The sequence below is a fragment of the Notothenia rossii genome (assembly GCF_949606895.1).
Source record: "Notothenia rossii genome assembly, chromosome: 2".
Lineage (NCBI taxonomy): Eukaryota > Metazoa > Chordata > Actinopteri > Perciformes > Nototheniidae > Notothenia > Notothenia rossii.
The window spans coordinates 43,142,608-43,168,638 of NC_136904.1; the positions used below are offsets into that span (position 1 = coordinate 43,142,608).

The following is a 26,031-nucleotide window of genomic DNA, read 5'->3' on the forward strand; positions in this document are numbered from 1 at the left end:
CATGGGGACATGTCACAGTAGAGGCAGCAAATACTGATGTGAATCTGAAACTAGGAAAATATGTCCTCTTTAATATTTAAACGTGTTACTATTAACATATCCAATGAAATCGGGATACAAATATCAGCCGTCACCACTTCTCTTTCCCCGTCAGCGCTTCTCTAAAACACAGGTGATGGAGGGAACCTGCTGCAGCTGTTTTTGACTCTTCCAAAGAGACACACATCTGTCTCTACCTGCTCCACTGAACTGAGTATATAAGGGCCTGCAATATAATATGAAACATATGTTTAATTGTGAGTCAAGTTATCTTGAATATACAGTATAGTGGAAACAGTGATCATGCTTCTCTGGGTCAAATTGATGAATGCAGATAATTATAAGCATTTTCTCTTTCTTTATACTATCTTATTGACTGTTTTTTTTTTTTTTATTGTATTATACTATATCATGAGACTTAACAGATTTAAACAAATTTCAATTTACTTGCAAATTAAAACACTGTACTGTAGTATGGAGTACTTGATAACAAATAAGAAAAATATTGAAACAGCATTTATAAGAATGATTCAGTTCAAAATCTTCATAAACCGAGTGATATACACATTTTCCACTGTACTCTATAATACTGTTCATTTAACCTTCAACAAGCAATGTACGTTTTAATGTGTTTACAAAGGCATCATCTTTTATTCATGAAAACACTTTTTGGATGTTGAAATGACATTACATTTAAATAGAAACAAGATATCCAGCCTTTTCTTCTTTTCAAATCTGTGTCCAGCACAGAGACTGAACACACCTCAGAAGGCACCGAAAACATCAGAATCGAGACAACTTGATCCACTGATAGTAACCACTGTGTTTACTAGATAAAGTACCGAGGACCCAAACTCCAAACCAAAGAGTTGTAAAGCACGGTTCAGGATCACATCGTACTTCACCTGAACAGAACTGTACCTGCAGGAAGCAGTTAGTTGGAGATTTAAGTAAAGATAGGCCTAAACTGTAAGATATTATTTCCTAAATTTAAGAGAGAAAACAATTCTAGTAACTGAGTAAAATTAAACTTGATTAAACAAATATTTGTGGGTAAATCCAGGTTTTAAAGAGAAAAAAAGCTATTACAGAAAATTACCCATTTCTCTGGGTTGGCTTGGGTTCAAATAATGTAAACACAAATATAATATGTCTTGTCATTTTTAGACATTTTAATGCCATAATGATACATATAAGTTTAAGCACTACATACATTGATATATGATCTTATAAAGACTCCAACAAAGGCAAATATGTTAGCTAACACAAGCGTTATTTCACATTTCAGCATTCAATTAAAGTGGTGTTTCCGGGCAACAGCAAAACAAAGTTGAACATGTAGTTAGTTCCTCCAACAGGACACATGTTGACCAAATGCTACCTTTCCCTAAACAGGGTGAAAGAACACCAGCGCTTATTGTCTACTGGTCTTATGCAGCTTCACCCTGTTTTAAATCCCTTCGTTTCTCTTGAATGAAGCTGCAGCGTGACACTGGGATATCTTTCTGAAAACTCCTGAGCCGGTGTAAAGTAAGGGACCATCACAGTGTGAAACCTTATGATGGGTTATGTGCCCGTAGCCGTTGTTAAAACGAGCTCACATAAAGTTTCTCAGGTCCAGATGAAGGTGCCCTTAGAGCCAAACCATTTCACACTGATGTTACTGATCAATAATTATGAACCATCAACATACCTTTATTCCCTTTCTTGCTAAGAGGATTAATATCACTCTTATATCAGCCTGTTAAATATAACGCTACAGCCAGGAGATGGTAAGCGTAGCATTGAGCTAGCCTAGCTCAGTGCAATGGTAGCGAAACACGTCCTTTTTGTTAAATGCATACAAAGAGCAGTGTAAAATGAGACCTTATCAGGTCAATTGTAAATATTTTGAAAACGGCAGTTTCCTTTGTACACTGCTTTAGAGGTGGTGGAAAGACGTTTTGTTTCACATTTAGGCCAGTCTTTGAAGCAAAGCATCAGATATGCCGTCAAGGATTATAAAAGTATATTTAATAAAACAGAAGATACACTGTTGAAATATAGAAACGACCAGTTGGGCAGTGAACAGATGCATTTAGGTGCAAGTAGTAGTGTGGCAGTGCTTTGTGTGGCATGGTTACATGTCTATATAGTTATGTATATAACATTGCTCCGTATTGAAAGGCGTGTTCTGTTGTTGGCCGAGTAACAAACAGGCACAGCTGTGTGGAGTTAAGTAGATAACATTATTAGAGTGAATTTCTTAACTATCAAATGGGTCCATTTCCTAACTATTTCTTTTTTTTGACATTCTCATCAACCGCCTACAATCTGGTGTAAATTTGTTAGCACAACGTAGCTCAACAATTCTCACTACAGGAAAAGAAATGGTAGCATCCAAAGCTATTTTTTACTTTCCAAAAAGTATCACAATATAAAGCTTTATTTTTCCTCCTGAGATGACAATAAGTGAAATGTTCTGATGTACTCTTGTGATCTAGCTGTTTTATCAAGCGAGTGCAAAGTGTGGGAGAAATGGAGGAAACCCTCTGAGATCAGCTCTGATCAGAACAACTGGATTCAGTGTTGAGATCAGTGGAAAGATCCTACAGTTCATGTATAGAACGCATTTGAACACTCACTAATAATGTGTTATAATCTGCTGACAGCGCTGTTTATAGATCCTGCTGTCATCTAGCTGTAAATTACAAAGCATTTTATAATGACTTATACTGTTTTGTTGTTTCAAGGATTGTAGTGAATTATAAATTCCATAACTGTTATACATTATGACCAGTCATAAGGCATTACAATGCAATAACAAATTACACAGAGCTCATTGGTTGCTTCGAGTCACAATTCATCTTAGGTTTAGTGTGTTGTTTTTGCATAGATTTAATTATTTTGTAACTCAAAGCAAAGAACAAACAATTAGAGTACCTTATAATGACATAACATTATGCATATTAACGAGGGCTTCTAATTCTAATTATACAGTGCTATAAGCGATAATTAAGCTTTATAGACTGGATTGTGAAATAACTAATTATGGGTCCTAGTAAACTCTTCACAATGTCTGACAGAAAGGCAGTGAGCAGCAAACACACACTCAGAACAGGGGGGCTCAGTGCGAGTACACACACACACACAAAGTACAAGGCAGGTTTAAAGCAGTGACGCATTAGTAAAGCTACGTGTGGAAAGTACATTTCACTCCATTTACATGTGGAGTAGGTCAAATAAAAAAGAGAATTTACACTGTACAATACATCATTTGCTAAATAAAGGGAGAGAGAAGGTGAGGAGCTAGAACTGCTCAGAGAGGAGGTCACACAGTCTCTGAGACACCGACTCCCTGCTGGTCCTCAGCGTCAGGCGGTACATCTGCAGGGGGACAGCATAGTTACACAGAGACATGGGGGGGGTACTGCAGAGCCACGGTTATTACACTAAACTATTAAACTTGTGTTTTTAAGTATGTATTTGATGCCCCTTGTAGCACTTTGGGATTGCTTTTAGCAATGAAAGGTGCTTTACAAATAATTACTATTATTATTATTGTTATTACACTGCTTAGTTGAATACTAAATTCTGATGGCACATTTGGACACTCCAGAGGTCTGGTAGGAGAACAGACCGTTTCTGAGAAGGATCAAGGGACCATGTGCAGTCGTATCAATCGGCAGAAAGAAGTCTGGACAATGTCAGATGTCATGTCAGCTGTTGACAACCCACATTAGTATTCTCCATCGAAAAGCACCATTCTTTTTTAATATTCATTTTCATATTTGTGGAGAGCAGGAAGCTTTGGATCCATGATGCTGTCGCCGCAGTTTAGTGAGCGTGACGCAGTGGAACACACTTCCTTTATGAGCGGAAGCAGTATGATCATTTTTAAAATCAATGAAATCCTTTTAAATCAATATTGTGAGTCAAGAGTTTGGTTTATTTAGTGCGTAACCATGTAATAAGCGGGATAATGTGCAGCGAGGCGGTCATTAATAAAAAAAGAAGGGCCACAAGGTGAGCAGAACCATCTGATCTGCTCCCCCTGTGGGTGTTCTGATCATTACAGGTTCTACAAAGGTGGTTATCAACTCAAGCTTTCTCACCCAGGCTCTGTGAGCCGTCACATCATAGGGGGCGCTTGATGCGTCATTTGAATCTTTTACCATACCAAATGGCTTGTTTAGACTTCCGCCTTATAATATCATTAGAAACAGATTACGGCAGACAGCGTGATGCTATACATAAGATGGGAAAGCTTTCAGAAATGTACTACTCGTTTAAATTCACAAGTAGTAATTTATATTGAATTCACCACTCGTTGAAATATGTATCTTCATTTTATTCCAACATACATTGCAAACCCACTTAAGGTTGATGGTACAAAACAAGGACAGGTGTGTGTGTGTGTGTGTGTGTGTGTGTGTGTGTGTGTGTGTGTGTGTGTGTGTGTGTGTGTGTGTGTGTGTGTGTGCCGTACCCGAATATTCGTTCGTTGGCCAACTATTCGGGTTTCAATTTCATTATTCGGATATTCGTTTTTTGTTTTTTTTCTAAATGTATGCTATTAATAAAGGCGAATTGCCATATTCTTATACTATATTTATACTTTTGAATTGCACTGTTAAAATGCGGAAATATATACAATCTCAGCCTGTGCTCCTGACATCGCGTTCACTCACAGTCACGAACGCAAACGGCACGCTTCACCTCGCTTCACCCACAAAATGCCGCAGACTTCAGCTGTGTGGGACCATTTTAAATTGGACGACGGTAAGAAGAAGGCAGTGTGCCAAATATGCGGTAAGAAACTGGCCTACCACGGTGACACAACAACTCTGAAAAGTCACCTGGATGCTGTAAGTAGTAGACTAGCTTAGCTTAGCTGTTGTCAAGTTGCCATGAGGAAGCTGCTTTATCCGCCGTTTAAACAGTAACGTTACACATGATAAAAACGTGCACTTACTTTGTTTGGAAAATAGTTACAAGCAGGCAACCGAACTGTTTTTTTATATTAGTTTTTTAATTTAACAAGTAGGTAACAAGGTAACAAGTATGACCCTGTTAGGCCTACTGTTACGGCTATATTATTAAAAGTATTGTTGTTATAACAGAAATATGTGTTTTGTATCTTTGTTTGACTGTTCAGGTTGTAAAATGTTATAGACGGAATTTGGAACCAGATTTGGTCCCCGGGCGCTGCACTGCGGCTGGGTTAAATGCAGAGGACACATTTAGTTTTAATGTTTGCGAGTACTGAGACAATAAATAAATAAAAATGGTAATAGTATGCTCTTTCTGCGCTTCTGCTTAACAGCGTGTTGTCAGGTGTCTCGAATTCTGAGCGTGTTATGAAACCTTTTGGAAAAAAAAATACAAATCTCTCCGCACCGAATATTCGCTGCTGATTACTACCGAATATCCGGAGCCCGAAAAATGGTATTCGGGTCAGCCATAGTGTGTGTGTGTGTGTGTGTGTGTGTGTGTGTGTGTGTGTGTGTGTGTGTGTGTGTGTGTGTGTGTGTGTGTGTGTGTGTGTGTGTGTGTGTGTGTGTACCTCTGCCTGTGGGTTGGGCTCCAGCCTGAGGAGGCAGCCCACCTGAGTGTTCTTGGTGTGAATGACTCCAGCTCCCACAAAGTTTGCAGGATTGGGATCCACCCCAGAGAGCAGAGCTACCCCAAAACCTAAGATCTGCAGAGTAAGTTACAGAAGAGAAGAGGACAAAATAAACATGAAATATCACACTCACCAACCAGTGAAGGAGGGGTTTACATCCCTGTCTGCCCAAAAACGGCCGAGTATTCATATCGTATTCATCATACGATCCAAACATTTGGACTACCTATGTTGTAAATGTATTATCTTTTCATTTTACACATCTATTGCACGTCTGTCCGTCCTGGGAGAGGGATCCCTCCTCTGTTGCTGTCCCTGAGGTTTCTCCCATGTTCCCCTTTAAACTGTGGGTTTTCTCTGGAAGTTTTTCCTTGTACGATGTGACAGAGGGTCTAAGGACAGAGGGTGTCGTCGTATTGTCATACTGATATTCTGTACAAACTGTGAAGTCTACTGAGACAAATGTAACATTTGTGATATTGGGCTATATAAATAAACATTGATTGATTGATTGATAATACTATGTTGTCAGAAAAAGTTAGAATTGTGTTTTGTGATGCTGACCATCACCTTGGACCCCCAACATTAGTAAGTGTAGTCTTAAAGAGGCCCTGTTCTGCTTTTTGGAGTGTTCCCTTCCCTGTAGTGTGTAGGTTATTGTGCAAGTAAATGGTCTGCAAAGGCTAAAATCCAGTGGTGAACCGTGTCTATCACAACTGGACCTTCTGTAGACACACACACACACACACCCCCCGCCATTATAATGTCCGTCTTTTCACTGAATTGTCATCTTGAAAAGGGTACTCACAACAATTCCGCAACAACTTCATCTTCACCTGTTGCACTTGTCATTCCAACATTAAAAACAATAAAATGGCATGAATTGCTTCGTCGCATTCATCTGATCCTCTGTCTCGAGCCAGTTAACTAGCGGGCCTTCTAGAGTACCCTGGAACCGAGGGAAACTCTGAAAGAATACGCCCATTGGCTACAAATCAATATATGATTGGTTGATCAAACTGTCAGTCCAAACGTACGCTCTCATTCAGTGCAACGGCCAGGGCATTCTATCAAGGATGTAGAATACCTTGGTTGAAGGATATTCTACCCAGAGACCCAGAACAAGATCTGATTGGTTGCTTTCTTTTCTAACACAAAACCACTGAAATGCGTAGTGCATGGTCTGAGAAGGACAAACAAATCAACGTAACACTCTAATATTACAGATCAACAACACAGATTCTCATTTATTCATATAATTAAATCGATTTTTTTGTTTGTTTTATCCAAGTGTTCCAGGGTAGTCTCTGAATACCTTGAAGGCCCTGACGGTTTGCCACTGCTAAAATCCCAGTCTACACCAGAGGTAGTTTATAATACAAGGAGTACCAGATGAACGAGTTGTTTGGTAAACAGTAGAAATACTGCGCTCATGTTGGAAAGTGATCTACCAGGAATGTGTGCTTGCAAGTCTGTGATTGGTCAATGCAGTGGCTCACTTGGATTACGTTATATCACATTGCAGAAAGAGTTGAGCTGAAGTCAACTACAATGTGGTCTTAATAGACCATGACTCAAGATGTGGATTGACTTTTATATCCTGGCTGACCAACCCTATCGGATAACCAGTGTTACAGAGATGGTCACAAAACATTCATGTTGGTGCAGATGGTTAACTGCAGAACATTATCAAAAAAGGCACTCGAGACCATCTGAAGGTCACTTAAACTTTCACCTGGTTACAAAACTACTGTAGCTGCTATAAATTCAGTGAACCGTTAAATGATCTGTTCAGAGTCTCTCGAGTGGTGAAACCGCAGTGGTGAGTCCTAAACCCCCCCCCCCCCCCCCCCCCCCCACACACACACAGTGGTTTCAGGTACAGTGAAGCAGTTTTTTGTACCTTGGCGTTGGTAACGTCTGTGTCCATGGGGTGTTGGGCTTTGAAGATTGTCTGGACCTCTTGCTGAGGACTGAGGAGACGGAAGAGACAGCATAATGACTTATTAAAAGGGTGAAAACTTTATTTAAAGGAATATTTCTAAAACAAAATTAAAGGTTGTTCATCCTTTACTTTCATAATTTTCTTTACAAATTCAAGTTAATGGTGGGTGAGAACCAATTATAATGTTGTGGATTAAGCATTCTTTTAATATGAATTAGGTACAGGTAATTTAACCTAAAACTTAGGAGAACGGTCAGAAGCAGCTCAAAATAAAAGGCCAGCTACCCGAGTGTTGAACAATGTTTGGCCTGGATAATCCAGATGTTTTATCCTCTTGGAACAACATCTAATATAAAACCGGCCATCTGAACCTTTGTATTACTCAATATAAAGATTATTTCTTTGGTAAATTAATACATTATTTGGTCCATAATTCATTTAAAAAGAAAATCTCATTTCTCGAAGCCAAAGTTAACATATTGAAATAGCTTCTTTGAGATAAAAAACTAAATATATTTGACACATTTAGCTTATGGAAGGTAAAAGAAGCAATGTGTGTCGTCAGTACTAAATCCTACCTATTGCATTAGTAATCGCAATATGAGAACGTGATTAAAATAATATGCTTATGAATGGACTAACGTAGCCACTAGTGTCTTACAGGCCGACAACATGAAGGAGATCAGATTTAATTAGAGGTGGGGGAGGCCAAAAATGTGTAAACACTGCAGGATAAAGGTCCCGAGCAGCCGCAGATTAATGTCTGCCACCTAGTGGTAAAATGTGTAATGTTTGGCTTAATATCAAATCCGTTTGGCCTTTTTTTTTCTTCTGTAAACTCTTGCATGCTCATAGACCAGGGATCATCAACTACATTTGTCCAAGGGCCCAAATGTGTCCAATAGACACTTTTGCGGGCCAGCGATTTTAATATATAGCCCAGAATTTTAAACCGGTTGAAGTTGATGACCGGGGAGGGAGAGCACGCTCGGGTACTGCGAAGCACATAACGCTGACTCTTCATGCTAACGAAGGATCACTTCTTCTTCAGGGCAGGGAAGGCTACGCAGTACGCAGTCTACTTTCCCGCAGCTGCTGCCTCTCTGATGGACTCCGGTAATGCACATTACCGGTAATGCACATTACCGATAATGCACATTACCGGTAATGCACATTACCGGTAATGCACATTACCGGAGTGGGGGGTGAACGCACTAACCACTCCGCCAACGCCACATTCACCCCTGCCGTGCAGGCCGGATGAGAATGTCTGGCGGGCCGGTTGTGGCCCGCCAGTTGATGATCACTGTCATAGACCAATGCTATGGAAGCACGGGACCGTGGTGCATTGATGATGTAAAGCAAGCGTTACACTCCGAGCTGCTTCCAGCGCTGGAAGAAGTCTTCTGATGTCATCTCCGTGGGCTGGAAAAACTTGTTGAGCATCACAGGGAGTTTCACTGCGATGTTCTGAAGAGTTCCCCCGTATCTGTTCACACACAGAGTCGGGAATGAGCACATAGAGGAACCTGATACACGAGAAACAAAAGTTTGATTCAGACACCGACCTGAACTGGACGTTGAGGACCGGTGTGTCTGAGAAGTCTGACAAACACTCGATGTTGAGGATCTGCTGGAGCTGAGCCCCCCCTTCCACTGTGGGGTCCACTGGCATAGTGTGGACGTTCAGCTGTGGGGATAAGGTCAAGGACTCCACAGACACTTAAATGACACTGGCAAACATAAAAAAGCTTACCACCTATTCACATCGTAGGTTTTGTTTTGTTTGAATCTCGAATTGTTTTTATTGACAGTTTGAGTGGTATGCAGAGAGTCCTTGACAATTTTACACTTCATTTGGATGTTTTGTATGAAGTAAGGTCAATTACCCTTGGCACACCCCCAGTTTGGTGAAACAGATGGGAGTTATCACATGGAGGCCAATACTAATGTACCGCTGTGGTCAGGGGCAGCAGGACAAATATTTTAGGAACATAAAAGAAAGGCCTACCAAGAAAGACAAATAGATGTTTGTGTAAGTGTATGCTATATGGAGAATGCTTTCACTGCTTGCCATATGACAGCTAAACAGTCCACATTTCCGAAAGGGAGCTGGGAGTTTTCTATGCTGTCAAACATACCCATCAGACTCCATTGAGAAACAAATACAATTCTACAAAGCAGTACACAGGAGTTGCTGATATAGTGCTGTCTTCATCAGTTAGCTTGTTTGTGTGATTGTGACTTTGTTGAATCCAAACAAACCAAAGGAAAGCATTAACTCAAACAAACTGAATGGTGGAGGCAGCAGTTGACCAGCATCACAACATCATGTTTTTTTTCATATTGTGTCTGGTGGCATTGGTGAGAGCATAGATGGATATACCGGCATCAGTTACACGTCGGAAAGGGCTGTCTGACAGCAAGGTAAAGCAGTGAAATATTCTTAATATAGCTTACACTTTTTAACAAGGTCTTAGCACTAGTGGGCAGTATATTGCTTTGCCTTCCTGTCACAAATCCTGTCTGTTTCTCCAAACTGAGTGTGGGGAAACTACCATTGAGTGGTTTTAATACACCAACCATGAACAACCTCACACAAACGATCCCTTTAAGTACACTCAGGTCTGTAAGAAGAAGTCGGAGCAGTGGAAGGATATGAGTCTTGAGTGTGTCGCTGCTTGTCACTGATGAGGAGAAGCTGAGGAACTGGGAAGATGTCTTGTTGCCGTAGAACACGTAAATGCGACCTGTGGGAGGATAGAAGGTAAACTATCTACACTATGCACTACATTTCAAAGTCATATGATTACTCATCCCATTTCACATGTTATTTTCTACATCTCTAATGCTACCAACGGATGAGATTAGAAAAAAAAGGAACAGATGCAGAACTCATGCAAAATAAATACTGTTGACTAATATCTACTTACCGAGGTTCTGCCTGTACTCAGACTTCAGTCCAATCTGCAACAGCTGGTTCTCAAAGATAACACCGTTGTTCTTACAAACAAACCTGGAATTTAAAAAAGGCACAACATGATTATAAGGGTTAGGGTCCAAAAAGAGCATAGAGAACATATGGTTTGCACTTTGTCAACCCATATGCTTAGTTAGGGGGAGGTTTAGTGTGCTGATCATCAGATCGGGGGGGCAGGGAAGCACAGGCTCAATCTCACCTTGACCCCCACCACAGTAAACATGCCCTTGTGTCCTTGGGCAATACACCTCCCCCTAAATTGCTCCCTTGGGTATTGTCTACAGTAGTCAATGAATTACTATGTCCAATATATTTAATATGTATGTAAAGCGCTTTGAGCACTTGGAAAAGTGCTAAACTAAATTCAATGAATTATTATTATAACTTTGTGTCAAAATGTAACGCTAGCAGAATATTTCAGATTAATTGTAAAAGATGCAGACAGGCTTTTCAAATATGTACATATAAATCGTAAATCCTTAATTGATCCAATAGCCTTAAAAATGCACATGGTTTCAGCAGGGCCATTGCAGATACAAAAGGCTAAGATAAGATGACTAAACTAACATAATCAATACAGAGGCATGTACATGTTGATACAATTAAATCAAATATGTACCATCTATGGTAAACATTTTTTTTAAAAACATACAAGGGGAGTGAGGGTTTAGCAAGTGAAATGGGTCCAATAAAATAAACTATCCAGTTGCATTATGGGAAATGCAATATCCAGTACTAGAGAATAGTGGCAGGATACCTCAGCATCTGTAGTTTGGATTTTTTTATATTAATCTGTTTCATACTAAATCACAATTTCATATTAATATATATCTCACCTGGAGAAGTGTTCCTCGCACACATCAGTGGGTCCGGGTCCGGGTCCGGTGGTGGGGGTGGGTGCGGGGGAGGAGAGGTCTGACAGGACGTCCACTAACAGACTAGCTCCAGCTGCAGGGCTGGAGTTCATGTTCAGCAGGTCTGTGAACGGGTGGCTGGGGGCCTGCCAGAGAAACACCAGCAAACATGCACTGTTACACACCTAATACACACGAGCACAATAAGGGGAGGACGTTTTTCATTGCCATATCTACACTGTAGCTACTGTGCACATGACTATAGAGTGGTGCAGGGGTGACGTATTTACCCGGAAGTAAGCTGCGCATGTGTTGCCTCGACAAAAAAGCAACGGGATTTCTCCATAGGAATTTGGAAAATAGCTCGAAATAAGGTCTGTGGAAAACGAACCTGTTAGATAAATGCACGTTTTTTTCAGCCGGATAATCTCCACATGTTTAACCTACTTTTATAATTTTCGAATCATAAATCTAGTCGCCAGAAGCAAAATGCTAACGTTATGCTATAAACGAACTACAGCCTAGTACAGCAGGGTCGCACGACTTCAACGTCAAGCCAACTTAAGATCGATATTCAAAAATACCGATTCAAAATTGTACAAGTTGAAGCGTTTGTTTTAACAGTTTGCAGGAGGCATGAACTTGCTTTCAAGCAGACCAGGGGCAGACAAACTTAGAGGAGTGTTTACGTGTTCGGCGTAATGACGTACAACGTCCTCGACAACTTCTGTAGTCCTAATCAGCAACTTGGTAACAACCATTGTTTTTCAGACACTTAAACTCTTCAGAAATCACCAGTGGTGTCACTGCGGATTTATTTAATGTTGTCGAAGAAAACATGATCCGTCTCTTAAATATTTGTCAACCACAGACCTTATTTCCAGCTATTTTCCAAAATCCTATGGAGAAATCTATTGACTCTTTGAGACGAGGGAACAGGAAGTGGTTAAAATGCTAACTCACTTGCGGGTTTTAGGGCTCGTCACTGCACCATTCTATAAAGCAGGGGTGTCAAACTCAAATACACAGTGGGCCAAAATAAAAAAATGGGTACTAGTCGAGGGCAAGACTGGTTCAATGTTTATTGCAAAACTTATTGAAATTAACTTATTGCACATATTAAACCTGGAACTAACAAAGCTTAAATTATTGTCTATAAAAAAAACAACATTAAACATTAAATAATCAGTTAAATTCATTTCTTATGGCTCTATCTGCAGCTTTTCTGGAGTCATTTCTTATGATTACATTTTTCCACAGGCCAACAACAGCTTCAACAAAACAATTTCCCTCAAAGAAAAAAACAAACTAGTGATGCTAGCTCAAGCCAAATACTTGGCATCTCATCTTGGGTGCAAGTTCATCAATGTTTGGGCTCAGGCTCTGAGCAGAGGAAACCCTCAGGATTGAGTGAAGGTGTGCGTGCAATATACCGGCGGGGCAGATCTAATAGTAATTAAAAATTATCCCGCGGGCCGAAATTAAATCCACCAAGGGCCTGATTTGGCCCCCCGGGCCTTGGGTTTGACACATGTGCTATAAAGCCTTGAGTCTTGGAACTGAAGTGTCGTTTTTTTACACAAGTAGTAATTAACTATGAGGGCCACAATGGCAGGCTAAATACAATTCTAAAATAATGTAATTAATTCTGTGATTTCTAGAGCTGAAACATTTAAGCGGAACTGAAGCTCATATGTATTTGCACATTTCGGCACAACCCTCCACCTTAAAATATAATATAATACACTGCAGTTTGTATAATATATATTCATTGTACTCTTTTTTTAAGTTTAGTTTCTATTGTATATTTAAATTTGGTTTAAAAACTTGTCTTCATTCTTTTTCTTAATGCTGAATAGTTTCAAAATAATATATTTATAATGTTTATGTTTTCACCAAGAAACACTAACACTTGTATGTATAAACGAACCTGGCAATAATCCGATTCTGATTCTTAGACACTTGGTCAACTTCTGTAAGGGGCCGATGACTGAAGATCTTTAGATGCTTCATTTGTAATGGTGAATTTCAAATGAACATCATACACATTTGAATGCTCTGCAGCTTTGTTATTGGCTGACATTATTATTATTATGTTTAAAGCCTGTATATGTGCACAACTGCAGATAAATATGGGGCTACACTAATATTATACTATTTACTAAAAGCTCCCCCTTATTCTCGTCCCCTCCCATCTCTCTGTCTGTTAAACACGTAAACAATGATTGGCTTATGCTACACTAGACATGCTAAAATGTTCATTATAATCTGATGAGTACAATCCAACAATTGAGAGAGGACTAAGACTAAGCAACATAGCACCATCACTGCGACAATGAAAGTGGTGAATGACATTACGAGTATTTTAAATAATAAGCCGAGTTGTGCAGCTCTATTATTGATTTATTAAAGCGTTTGATACCGTCGATCATCGCATCTTAAAGCAGAGGCTACTCAGTATTGGCATATCCAGCCATGCAGTGGGGTGGTTTGTGAACTACCTCTCTGAAAGGTCCCAATGTGTTCACTTTGATGGGCTGTCTTCTGAGTGGTTAAACATTGCTAATGGTGTCTCTCAAGGTTCTGTTTTAGGTCCACTTTTATTCTCCATATATATCAACAGTTTAGGGGAAAATGTGGATGAACCTACTTAACATTTTTATGCGGATGATACCGTGATATATTGTGCAGGTCCCTCCATTAAGGAGGCTGGTGTTAAATTACAGGCTGTTTTTAACATTATTCAGACTCAGCTCGCTGAGCTTAAGCTTCTTTTAAATGTTGAGAAAACCAAGGTAATGCTTTTTTCAAAAGCAAAAAAGACTCCAGAGACTGCTTTAGATATTGTTACTATGCAGTACAAGTACTATAAGTGGCTACCTGTTATAAATACCTTGGTATCTGGTTTGAGGATTGTCTTACTTTTAAACTTCATGTCAATAACCTGCTTAAAAAGCTGAGGGTTAGACTAGGTTTCTTTTTCAGAAACAAGTCCTATTTCTCGCTTGAGGCCAGGAAAAGGCTAGTCACTGCGACCTTTTTACTTGTGCTGGACTATGGTGATTTGATCTATGTGAATGCACCTGCCCATTGCCTGGAAAAGTTAGATGTCGCCTATCACAGCGCACTGAGATTTGTTACTAACTGTAAGGCACTTACTCATCACTGTACCCTGTATGCCAGGGCAGGTCTGCCTTCACTAACTGTACGGAGGCTCAGCCATTGGTACATGTTTATCTATAAAGCCATGTTGGGTAAACTACCACCTTATATCTGCTCTTTGATCTCACAGAGAGTGGCAAGTAGCTATTGCCTGATATCCCAGGATGTGTTTTTATTACATTTGCCAAGTGCTAGGACTGTTTTAGGTACTAAAGCTTTTATGTTTAGGGCTCAGTGCTTGGACCTATTTTGTTCACCCTATATATGCTTACGTTAGGCAATATTATAAGGAATCATTCTGTAAACTTTCATTGTTATGCGGATGATACTCAACTATATTTATCAATCAAGCCTGATGAAATTAATCATCTAAATAAAATTCAAGACTGCCTCAAGGACTTAAAAACGTGGATGACCTTAAATTTTTTGATGTTAAACACGACCAAAACTGAAGTTATTGTACTTGGCCCGAAGAATCTACGAAACAAATTATCTAAAGATATATTAACTATGGATGGCATTAATTTGGCCTCCAGTGAGACTGTAAGGAATCTTGGTGTTATATTTGATCAGGATTTATCCTTTAACACCCACATAAAATCCATTTCAAGGACCGCCTACTTCCATCTACGTAACATTGCAAAAATCAGGCATATCTTGCCTCAAAACGATGCAGAGAAACTAGTCCATGCATTTGTTACTTCAAGGCTGGATTATTGTAACTCCTTATTATCAGGGTGTACCAAGAAGTCAGTCAAGTCGCTTCAGCTGATTCAAAATGCTGCAGCTCGTGTACTAACCAGAGTTAGGAAAAGGGACCACATTACTCCTGTTCTGGCTGCCTTACACTGGCTCCCTATAGAACACAGGATAGAATTTAAAATTCTTCTTCTCGCCTACAAAGCCCTTAATGGGCAGGCGCCATCTTACCTTAAAGAACTCATTATACCCTATTGTCCTACTAGGGCATTGCGTTCCAAGAATGCAGGGTTGTTGGTTGTTCCTAGAGTCTCTAAAAGTACAATGGGAGCCAGAGCCTTTTCTTATCAAGCTCCACTTTTGTGGAATCAGCTTCCAGTTTGTGTTCGGACGGCAGACACCCTATCCGTTTTTAAGAGTGCGCTTAAGACCTTCCTTTTTGATAAAGCTTATAGTTAGGGCTGATTAGATTCAGCCCCTAGTTTTGCTGATATAGGCTTAGTTTGTCGGGGGACATCTTACTTCTTCCTTCTCTCTGTCTATACCTGTGTACTCTCATGTTCCGATTAACCCAGCTTCCCCAAATTTCTTTCTTTTTGGTGTCTATATACGCCGGGATCCGGAGTCATGGATGATCCTGCGGTCCTGTGTCATGGATTGCGAGTCCTGGATCTTGAGTCGTGGCTGCGGTCCTGGATCATAAGTCCTGGATGGATATCCTCGTGGATTCATCTTCCTATTATACACACATGCATTTCCAAACATTTGGACTACCTATGTTGCAAATGTATTATCTTTTCAATTTACACACGGCATCTATTGCACGTCTGTCCGTCCTGGGAGAGGGATCCCTCCTCTGTTGCTCTCCCTGAGGTTTCTCCCATTTTTCCCTTTAAACTGTGGGGTTTTCTCTGGAAGTTTTTCCTTGTACGATGTGAGGGTCTAAGGACAGAGGGTGTCGTATTGTCATACTGATATTCTGTACAAACTGTGAAGTCCACTGAGACAAATGTAACATTTGTGATATTGGGCTATATAAATAAACATTGATTGATTGATTGATTGATGTGTGCTGCTCCTCTAGCTTGGAACACTACGCACAAAAAATTGAAACTGAGCATTTTGGTTCCCTTGCATCATTTTAAAGCTTGGATAGATGAAATGTTATTAGATATCTGTCATTGTGAATAGGTTGCTAATGTATACCCCTGTAATTATGTTGTATTGATGTCCTTTTCGTTTTCTGTTGTTTTTATGTGTAACCAATGTGCTGCAGATCTCCCTTGAAAAAGAGATTGTTGATCTCAATGGGATTTTCACCTGGTTAAATAAAGGCTACAAACAAAATTATAAAAAAACGTTGGTCAACCAAAACTAGACTCAATTAATCAAAATGTGAGTAAAAGTAATGAAAGCATTCCGATCTAAAGTGTAAGACCAAGACTATATCCAAAACAAACACTGAATTAGGGTGATCCAAACCAGCAAAATAATGTCAAACTCTTCATTAACCTCTTATGCAATTCCTATCTGTAATTCGTATGGATTCTAGCTATCGATATACCATGTTCCCAGCAGAGAGGATTGTGGGACTATAGGAGGCAGGACGGGGTCTGTTGGTAGGAAGCAGGTCTGCCACCAGAGAAGGAGGAGAAGACTGATGGAGAAGGAAAAGAAAAAGAAGAGAAGATAGAAGGGTGAAGAGGTGAAGTAGGAGAAAAGACAAGTACAGTTGAAGATCAAGGAAATGTTATAATAGAGGAATAAAGGTAGAATGAAGGCTAAGCAGTAAAAGCAACACGATATAGGTTTTCTATACTTGTGAAGAATAAACATTTTTACAATTTTAACATAAAGCTATTATTACAGAAAGCTGTGCAGTTACCTTGTTGGTTGGTTCCGTGTTCTCGCTGTGCTCCGTGTTGCCGTTGACATTCCAGCGGGCCTCGTCCATGTCGGGTACCTTGCCGGGGCCCTTCTTCTTCTTCAGCTTGGCCAGGATGGAGGACTCTCTCTCTGGGAACGGAGGCATTTCCTCTAGCACCGTGGCCTGTGGAGGGACAGCGACAGTGAGGACTGGGCAATACACACAGCTGCTGCACCTCTGTACTACGAGCAGTAATTATTATTGTTATTATTATCAGAAATCAGGGATTTTACAGATATTGAGTAATCACATTTCATCTTGCATAAGACACCAAAGGAGTGGCCGGTTAAACATATAGAGCAGGGGTCGGCAACCATTGGCACGAGGCAGCGTAACCAGTGGCACACTAGGAATAAGTGGAAGAAGTAAGCAAAATATTTTAATTGTATTTTCGGATCCTGAACGAGACCGCCGCCAGAGCGCGTCTCCCCGTTACCTGCAGGAGGAAGCCGTGCACGCAACGCAGCCACGCTCTCTTTAACTTCAGACGACTTGCTGCTGCTTTCCTCCGTGGTGAAACGATCAGGGGCGAAATAATATGCTACACAGGGGCGGATTGGCCATCTGTGTGTTCTGGAGAATCACAGAACGGACGGTCGTCATTAATATTATGCCGTTCAAACCAATTATTTAAATTTGTTTAAACGGCATCATTTAAGTTCCGCACACACTGCTTCCCCACAGCGAGGCTCCCCCGGCCCTCCTGTTGACAGTTCACGAGCGTCGAGCTCTGATTGAGTCTATGTTGTAAAAAAGAGGTTATCAAAAAGTTGCAATATGGACTAGTTCAATATCCAAATCTCAGTAAGGGTAATATTTGGTATGAAGTCTTGTGTTGCTACAAAGAAGTGCCAGGCAACACACGGTATTCCACAAACTTAATCAAAAGTCCTTGTTTGGTACAGATCTTCATTGTTATGTAAATCAACGCTGACTTTTTTTTAACCTGTTTTTGTGAAAGCTTGAGTGTGGGCCAGACTGATAGAATTTGGCGTAATCAGTATTTTGGTGTACTTCCTGCAGAACCCCCTCACCAGTATGTCAGTGCTGGCGATGCAGCTGAGCCTCAGGTACTCGATGGCTCTCTGCTGCAGCTCCACGTCAGCATTGCGCAGCTGGCTGTCTGAGCGCAGCACGTCCTGGATGGTGGGCTTCACTTCTGGAAACAGGTTAATGAACTTGATGTAGGCGGACAGCAGCAGGGCCCGGGTCGGCACCGAGCACAGGTGAAACTTCGAGTGGAGGAGGTTGAACTGGACCAGAGGGCTGAGGGAGGAGAACACAAAAACATTCAGGTCAGATCGAGACTCTTCACAAAACTAACTCAATATGTCCCTTGTATATTACACTGCTGCTTGTTTCCTATGGAAAACACAGCACCATGTTTAGTTTAGGTTCACCCAGATTACACAAACATTACAAAATGTTTTTTTAATTAGAACTTGTCTCATCTAGCTGTGCAGGTAGTGTTGACTTCATTAACAGTACTTTGTAAACAAGAAATAGTCCAGGTGAAAACTTTGAGAGAAACGGGGATACTTCTCTAGGGTTAATTTCATCAGCTATTTTTTTATTTAGTTTTAGTCCTTTGTTAAATTTCCTTTTTAGTTTTAGTCATATTTAGTCACCTTCATCCTGTTTTTATTTAGTCAAGTTTTAGTCGACTAAAAGTCTGAGCATTTTAGTCTTATTTTAGTCAAAGAAAACTAATTATTTTAGTCTACTTTTTGTCAATGAAAACTGTTGAGTCTTTTTTAGTCATCAGATTATATAGAACATTTCAGTCAAACTATTCTAGCCAAAACCAATAATTTTAGTCAAACTTATTTCACATGATGAAAAACACAGGTTGAATGATTAAGAAGCTTTGCAGAGAGTATCAGTTTGTGGTGTTTTTACCAGCTGTGTTATGGCCACATTGCTTCTCTTCTGATGAAACAATGCATTCGCTTTTTTTCTCCGCCTCATTGTAGCGAAAATGGGCCCATCACATTATTTCTTTCTCCCAAAGAACTGACTATCAGAAATGTAACGTTATCTTTGATAATATTTAGTCTCCTCATTTTTTGTCAACGAAATTAAAGAGAGATTTTGGCATAGTTTTTATTTAGTAAACTACATTTTCGTCTCGTCACTTTTCGTCAACGATATTGCATGATGATTTTGTTACAGTTATTGTTTACTGCCGTCAGTGCCGTCTCGTCATCGTCTCGTTTTAGTCATGGAAAAAAGGTCGTTGAGGAACATATTTCGTCAGTTTTAGTCAACGAAATTAACACTAATTCTCTCAAAGAGACACAGCTGTTCCATTTGCTGTTAAAAAACAATTCTATTCAAATATCTCAAAATGTGGAAAACAAAACCATATGAATGCTTGCAGTTTACCTGGAGCGTGGGTCCCCAGCAATAAGGTTTCCAAACTCTCCGAGGATGTAACCCCCCACCTTCAGCAGGTTCTCGTGGCAGGCTGGAGCCTGCAGTGCCTACAAGAGTTCACAAAGCATGACAACATTGGGTTGGAACACAATCTATACATAATATCTACTGCAAGCAGAGGTGTTGCTCAGCCACCCAATATTGTCAGTATGGGCTCCACACAGTTAAAATGTTAAGCACAAGTCAAAATGTTAAGCACAAGTATACCATTTTTTTTTTTAAATGTTGTTTAATTCAATATATATTTTCAGTTTCACAGTGCGATCTTAGTTTATAGGTAGCTCACATTTGTAAAGTTACTTGCTGTATAACTCTGCATTAAGAGAAATGCATTACAACTTTCCTTTGCAGGCTTCCTGTTATTATCTCAAATGACTCCCTCATTCATGAGGGGTACATCTGGCCTAGATGTGCATCTAGAGCACATGTGTCAAACTCAAGGCCCGGGGGCCAAATCAGGCCCTTGGTGGATTTAATTTCGGCCCTCCAACTATCTGTTCTTCTACGCACAAAATTCTTTATTATTCCGCCTGTTATTTTGACCCTCTTCTTCTCCCACATTCCACATGGCAGAAACTCCGTTCAAACTCGTTCAGCTCAGTCGGGAATCGATGGCTATTACTTTTCTCATTCATAACTTTCATAATTCCCGAGATACATCCCATAATTCATCAAATGCTTAACATTTTAACTTTAACATTGCGCAGCTCGAGGCAGAGTTAGAGTGGAGGACAGTTTGAAATTCGCCTTCATATATATATATTTTTTAAACCTGCCATCATTCCCAAACCCTTGGCCTACATTCCTGAGACATAATTGTTCATGACAAACATAGGAAAACATCTCGTAGCTTGAAAAATTAAAAAAAATTGTGCAAAATGCCTCTTGAGGGCATGAAGTGACCAAAACTTTCAACATGCCTCCATTAAAGCCCATTGTAATTTCAGGCTAATATTTCCTCACAGCAGCAGCCGCACATCTTTAGTTAAACTGCCAAGAAGGCCACATTATTAACCCGAAACTACACAAAAGTAACACTTCAGATACTCAAGGTCCTTGACATGCTTCACGCTTTAAAATTTCACAGATATCTGTTACGGTTCTTCAACAAAATGTTCACATGTAAGAGGTTTATCTCTCATTCAGAACAATGGAAATCTTTGATCTCTGCACACCTCATTAGCTCAAATATAAACACCTGTGTAATGGAACACGATGATGTCATAACTCCAACTGACATGCTCAGAGCAGCAGACTTCAGATAATGGTTAATGGTCCTGCCCTCAATAGCTCTACGTCAATTATGGGGTATCATCATATGCCATTTCCATCGCAACGCATCCCTCGCCATAAAAGACGATGCCGCTTTACATTAAGTCCTATGAAAATGTTCAAAAAGTGCTCAAACTTCACATGTGTGCCAACAGTCCAGCCGTGAAGACATCTACGTGAGAGTTTTGAGATTTCTTCAAATGCTGTTGCCATGGTAACACAAGGCTCGCCATGAAACACGGTTTTCTCATAACTTCAGTGAAAATGCTCCAAATGGCCCAAAACTTCACAGGTTTGGTAACGATGCAGCCATCAACACATCTAGGCATATTATGGAGTGTCATCAAACACAGTTGCCATGGCGACAGATCATTCGCCATCAAGTTAGTTCAGAAGTTTGCAGTTCAAACATTCTGCTGCTTTTCCAAGCTTTTTTACTTTCTTCTCTCATCACACATTCAAGCCCCCAGTTTTCATGTATCATTTCAATCTAAAGTCTTCACTTTGTTCTTGCACATTACATTTCAGCATAGCAGTTTAGCGTCAGCTTTTCAGCACAAAGCATTCCCACTAGCAATTTCTTCAGGAATTGCATTCTCTAGTTTCTAATTACTATTAGATCTGGCCCGCCGGTATATTGCACACACACCTTCAGTCAATCCTGAGGGTTTCCTCAGCTCAGAGCCTGACCCCAAACATTGATGAACTTGCACCCAAGATGAGATGCCAAGTAATTTGGCTTGAACTAGCATTTCTAGTTTTCTTTGAGGGAAATTGTTTTTTTGAAGCTGTTGTTGGCCTGTGGAAAAATCTGATCATAACAAATGACCCCGGACAAGCTGCAGATAGAGCCATAAGAAATTAATGCAACTGATTATTTAATGTTGTTTTTATAGGCAATCATTTAAGCTTTGTTAGTTCCAGGTTTAATATGTGCAATAAGTTAATTTCAATAAGTTTTGCAATAAACATTGAACCAGTCCGGCCCTCGACTAGTACCCATTTTTTTATTTTGGCCCACTGTGTATTTTAGTTTGACACCCCTGATCTAGAGCAAACAAAGATTTAGGACATTCATGGCTGCTGCTCTGTAAGTCCCGTTAGTCTTAGGAACCTTTGGAGACCAGGAAAAAAGACATTACAGTTTTTAAACGAAAAAAGACAAGTTAATTGCTGAAATTTGAATGTTTCAGCCAATTGCCACTTAGTCCCTATTTATTCCCCTTGATGTCCTCATGAACAGGGGCCTTATAACACATGATGGTGGACCATAAGAGGACTCTTAAGAGGAAGATTCTGAGTGTGATGACAGATATCTTCATGCCAACCTCAAAGACTGTCTTTGCGGCGTATCCTTGGACATCGTCTTGGTTTATGACGATCTGGATGACTCGATACCACACCTCCTCGCTGACGTGGTCCCCCGCGATGCGGATGAGGTTCAGAATGGTGTCCACGTACCAGGTGTAGTCTACAGCATATTTTTCAGCCAGGATAGCCACCTTGAGCACCTGAGGAAGAAAAGCAAGTGAGTCAGGGGGAGAGGCATACACAGAAGAAGAAAATGATGACCAGGCCTGTACTGATGACCCACTATCTCCTCTCTGATGGAGTAGTCTGCGTTCTCCAGGTAGCTCAGCATCTCCGCCACTATCTGCTTGGAGTTGCTGCGGTCACACATGGCGTAGAGCAGATCCACGGCCCGCTGGCGTACACTCACATCTCGCTCTGTCTGTATACAAATCAGCAGAAATGTATGACAAATGATTATGGCCAACAATATAAGAAAACAAAGCTTGATATACAACATATTTCTCTTCTACTCGCGATTGCATTAGCAACCTTCAGTGAAGGTTCTCAGGCTCTCTCTATCTCTTAATGCTCTGTTAGTTTAGGAAGCGCTTTATGTGAGCAGAGCAGGCAGACATCAATATCGGCAGTGATCAAGATATTTAAAAATTGTTGGCCAACAAAATCATAGATACATACATTTCAATAATTCATAGATGATTCAAGAAAAAAATTGTCAGATTATATAATAACGAAAACTAGGGATGCACCGAATATTCGGCCGCCGAAAATGATCGGCCGAAAATGGTTAAAAAGGCTCTTTCGGCCGAAAGGGTTTTAGAACCGAAAAAATATCACCGAATGTCAGAGAACAGGGTTACGTTGGTAAGCTAACGTGTTGTTGTGATGACGTAATCAAAACGCGGCGACAAGCACGGCGCGCGACCATGCTCGCGGCTGGCTCACAGCCAACATGTCTGGCGCTTGGAGATATTTAAAAATATCAGAGAAAGAGGTGCGGATTGCGATTTGTAAAACGTGTTCAGCTGACATTTCTCGAGGGGGTGTAACTGCAAAGACTTTCACCACTTCGGGATTAATCCACCACTTGAAATCAAAACACCCGGACAAATATGCGGAGTAAGATCAAATCACAAGCACTGACAGCGAGAGACTGTTCAGCGCTGCCTCTCATGTGCTTGATGAGAAGAGGAGCAGACTTATGGCTGATAAAGCAGAGAAGCTAATGTTCATTCAAAAGAACCTCCCACTTTTCCTTAATAAGTAGACAAGGCTGGCTTATCATAAGCTTATCTAGTTCTACATGTCTACTCTATACCCACTTTCCTGAACAATTTTCATTGTGAGTTATAATTCACCATCTCAAGTTATCATTAGGGGGAAATGACAGCACAGTGTTCAATATATTGTACTTTCGGTATCTAAATGATACAATGTTGTTTACATTGCTCATGAGGACAGACCACCTTATTTGCAGATTCTTGAAATTGTAATTTAATTTGTAATTGGTTGTGGATTTTGTATCCAGTTTTCACTTTATGTATCTTTATACAATGTTTACTACTTTGCTTATGAGGACAGACAGCCTTATTTACAGATTCTTGAAATTCAATTGTAATTTCATTTGTAAATAGTTACATTCATGTGGATTTATCAATTTTGCACATTTGTATGCATGCACTTATAGGTGCATTTGTTGTTGTTGAAGGCCTGGCTGTTAGTCTTTATTTACACTATTTTGTTGCAGGCCTACTGGCCTAGATGTTTATGCAGTTTTAAAGCACCTTGGCTTTGTTCTGAATGCACTTTGTTGTAGTTATCCTACAGAGAAAAGAAAATGGACTTGACTTGGAATTAGTGTACTGTATGCATTCAAAAGTGCTGAATAAATGTTTTATGGACCCATACTAGTGATTATTATTTAAGTTAAGTTTAGCCATAATCATGTATTTTTCCATAATCAGGAAGCTGAACAACATTGGTAAAAAATGTATACATTATATATATTTCTATTAATCATTTTCGGCCTTTCGGCATTCGGTTTTCGGCCAACTGTTTCCTATTTTCGGTATCGGTTTCGGCCAAGAATTTCCCATTCGGTGCACCCCTAACGAAAACTATTGTTAGCTGGAGTCCTGCTTTATAAGAACCTTCAGTTCATCTGTTAGTAAACTGATTGTTCGTATGAACTTGCCAGCCATTCAAATAGGCTGTTCATTATTGTTGTGTTTTCATAAACGCTGATATACCAATGTCCATAACAGACAGCTCACTTATTGCCATATCACAGCTTTGCATCTTAGAACAGAAGTACAATTCAACATTTGTCAAGGGACAACTATCAATTAGTAGAAGAAAACACTGCATTTTAGTGGCATGACAGACTCTATAGCCCAACACTAGTCAAATGGTGGAAAAAAAAACAAAGAAAAAGCCATGTTCATCATTTCCACATCACAGCTTATCAAAGCAGACAGCTGACGAAGGCCTCACCTTCAGAGCGTTGATCACAGTATCTATATGCGTCTTCACCGCCTCATGAGAGAACTCGGAGCTGGCCAGCGTGCACATGCTCTCCAGAGCCAGGTAACGCAGGTTTGTTTCCCTGTGCTGCAGGAACTGGCCCAGCTGGTTGCAGGCTCGTACTAACAGGGTGGGCTCACTGAGGGACCAGAACAACAGCTAGATGAAGAGTCAACACACATTTCAACATCTAGAACCCCACATAGGTGACAAATAAAGTCTAGGGGTGCAACAACTAATTGACTTAATCGATTAAAATCGATTACCAAATTAGTTGCCAACTAATTCAGTCGTTGAATCGTTGGTGACGTCATCACGTGTGTTTTACGCTCCGTTAAGCTCCAATGTTATTGGTCTTTTTATCGGTACTGGAGACATTTAAAAAATATATGTCATGTATTATTGCTACAAAAACATTATATCGCAGTCCTAGTGCCGCCAACTCGTTTCTAATATGCAAAAAGACAAACAAATGCGTATATGATGTATTTTCGATCAGACGAGATCTCTCTCTCCGCCTGTGTGTGAGGGGGCGGGTCAGTTTACACACACACGTAGCTGCTACATGCAGCAACACACTGCGGAGATGGCGGAGAGAACGTGCTCCGAGGTGTGGTTAAACTTTACCCGTCTCGATGTGGACAATGCTCGTTGCCAAAAGTGCAATAACAGTTTATCATGTAAGGGCGGTAACACGAGCAATTTGTCTAAACATTTAGCAAAAGTGCACCTCATTCAGACGGAGGAATGCACCGGGTTCGACTATCTTTCTAGTAGCTCTGTAGCCCCATCCACGAGTAACGTTTCCACGTCAGGTGTTATGTATGCTAGCAGCAACACACGGAGTTAACTACATTATACAAACATGGGTTAATGATTCGAGGTAACTGAGTTATTTATTTTGTTAAAGTTTCAGCTATTCTGTTTACAATTCTGTTATCACATTATTTAATACGATTGTTAAAAAACTGTTGTTTCTTTTGATGTGAAATATTATTTATTTAATTTAAGGAAAAAGCAATGTTAATTTTGTTCAAAATGTGTTTAGTTAATTTAATAATATATGTATTTTTGAATCAAGTATTCATCTTTATTGTCTTCATTGTTAGTTTCCACATGCCTAAAACAACCTCAAGCTAAATCTAAAAGTTGATGGCTAAATAAGAGCGTTTGAGAAATTGTGCAAGGCATACAGTAATAGTCGATTAATCGTTTGATTAATCGATTATCAAATTAGTCGTTTGTTGCAGGCCTAATAAAGACCAACAAATGTAAAGT

At 40.1% G+C, this 26,031-nt stretch overlaps 1 protein-coding gene across 2 annotated transcripts in view; it reads right to left on the reverse strand.

Annotated features, from left to right (window-relative positions):
* Positions 1 to 670: 670 nt before the first annotated feature.
* LOC307028142 (AP-2 complex subunit alpha-2-like) overlaps positions 671 to 26,031 on the reverse strand; it is a 36,424-nt gene continuing 11,063 nt past the window's right edge. Inside the window, exons 9-23 of one of the 2 annotated variants that reach the window (XM_079662946.1) lie at positions 24,724 to 24,892; positions 22,514 to 22,651; positions 22,248 to 22,430; positions 19,597 to 19,694; positions 18,246 to 18,477; positions 17,170 to 17,334; positions 16,849 to 16,941; positions 11,406 to 11,569; positions 10,523 to 10,605; positions 10,249 to 10,339; positions 9,158 to 9,280; positions 8,962 to 9,078; positions 7,548 to 7,617; positions 5,585 to 5,719; positions 671 to 3,405 (exon numbers count right to left, since the gene is read on the reverse strand). In XM_079662946.1, the coding sequence (XP_079519072.1) occupies positions 3,328 to 3,405; positions 5,585 to 5,719; positions 7,548 to 7,617; positions 8,962 to 9,078; positions 9,158 to 9,280; positions 10,249 to 10,339; positions 10,523 to 10,605; positions 11,406 to 11,569; positions 16,849 to 16,941; positions 17,170 to 17,334; positions 18,246 to 18,477; positions 19,597 to 19,694; positions 22,248 to 22,430; positions 22,514 to 22,651; positions 24,724 to 24,892 (1,939 nt within the window). In that variant the 3' untranslated portion in view covers positions 671 to 3,327. The remainder of the gene's footprint in view (positions 3,406 to 5,584; positions 5,720 to 7,547; positions 7,618 to 8,961; positions 9,079 to 9,157; positions 9,281 to 10,248; positions 10,340 to 10,522; positions 10,606 to 11,405; positions 11,570 to 16,848; positions 16,942 to 17,169; positions 17,335 to 18,245; positions 18,478 to 19,596; positions 19,695 to 22,247; positions 22,431 to 22,513; positions 22,652 to 24,723; positions 24,893 to 26,031) is intronic. The other variant, XM_079662947.1, reaches the window with a different exon arrangement.